Source organism: Ananas comosus, linkage group 19 (genome assembly GCF_001540865.1).
Source record: "Ananas comosus cultivar F153 linkage group 19, ASM154086v1, whole genome shotgun sequence".
Classification (NCBI taxonomy): Eukaryota; Viridiplantae; Streptophyta; class Magnoliopsida; order Poales; family Bromeliaceae; genus Ananas; species Ananas comosus.
This window is the reverse complement of record NC_033639.1, coordinates 8,749,093-8,750,396: the sequence shown is the minus strand read 5'-3', so window position 1 is coordinate 8,750,396 and position 1,304 is coordinate 8,749,093. Positions and strand designations below refer to the sequence as shown.

Below are 1,304 nucleotides of genomic sequence, written 5' to 3'. Positions count from 1 at the left end.
TACTAGAAAAGTTGTTAAGAAAAAGTAATAGAAAAACGAATGAGTAGAAACCATAAAGGGCTAATTGTTTGATTCTTTCGTGGAAAAGAGGGTTTGATTGACTAGAAGGTGCCATCATGACCGTTTCTTTTGTACACGGCGAATAAACCCTAGCAGTAAACAACTAGTAATATTAAATTACAAGGCGATCGAGATCGAAACAGAGAAAGGGAGAGGGGGAAGATCAAACCCATCGCCGTGGCGTTCGCGCGATCTCCTCCCCCGCCGCCTAAACGGCGGCGCGGCAGATCGGGCACGCCGGGGACTTCACGAGCCACCGATCGACGCACGCGGCGTGGAAAACGTGGCCGCAGGGGGGCAGCGCACGGCACCGCTCCCGCGCCCGGATCCCCTCGAGGCACACGACGCAATCGGGAGGCGGCGGCGGCGGCGGCGGCGGCGGCGGCGACGGCGAGTACTCGAACCAGGGGAGGCGGCGGAGATCGGCGGGGGAGAGGCCGCGCAGGGGCCCGTCGTCAACGCCGCCGTCGGCGGCGGCGGCTGCGCCGCGGGTGGCGGTGACGCGGCGGCGGCGGCGGCGGAAGGCCCTCCCGGCGACGAAGAGGTGGAGGAGGATGAGTGCGGCGACCCCAGCGAAGAGGAAGAAGAGGGCGAGCGCCACCACCATGACCGCGCCCTGGATGAGGAAGGAGAGGAGCCGTGCGCCGCCCTTCGGCTTCGCCACCGCCACCGCCGCCGTCGCCGCCGCCGCACGGGGGGGCTCCGCCGTGGCGACGGGGGGTCTCCACTCGTGGTCGCAGGATCGCGCCATGGATTCGCTCGGGAGCGCAGCGGGGGTGGGGCGAAGAAGCGGACGAGAGAGAGATGAGTTCTCAGAGTGAGAGAGAGATGAGAGGGTGGGAATGTCGGGATATTCTCGGTATAGGCGAACATCTTGGTAAAATAACTCGCGGAAGATTTTAACTAATTTTGCGCTGTCAATCGTGGCCGTTCGTTTGGACGAATTAGTTGGATGAAGGGTTCGTGATGACCGAAGAAGAGATTTGTGTAATCTCTATTAAGTATAAGATATTTTGAAATAAGCCCTGTACTTTATTAAAATTTTTTATTTTTTTTATCTTCATGTCAAATAGAAAGTATTCGATCAGGAGCAATATAGATAATATGCTAATCTTATATATATATATATATATATATATTAAATATTAAAAAATTATTCTTATACATTTGTACAGTATAGAAGCAATTAATTGAGTGTGGTTATTCTTACATTTAAGTAGTGTGACAAAAAAAAAAAAAAAAAA

At 53.6% G+C, this 1,304-nt stretch overlaps 1 protein-coding gene across 1 annotated transcript; it reads right to left on the bottom strand.

Moving 5' to 3' along the window:
* On the bottom strand, positions 224-927 carry LOC109724793 (RING-H2 finger protein ATL56-like). The gene is given in 1 exon segment (XM_020253723.1): positions 224-927. A coding segment is annotated over 1 exon segment (588 nt). The 5' UTR covers positions 812-927.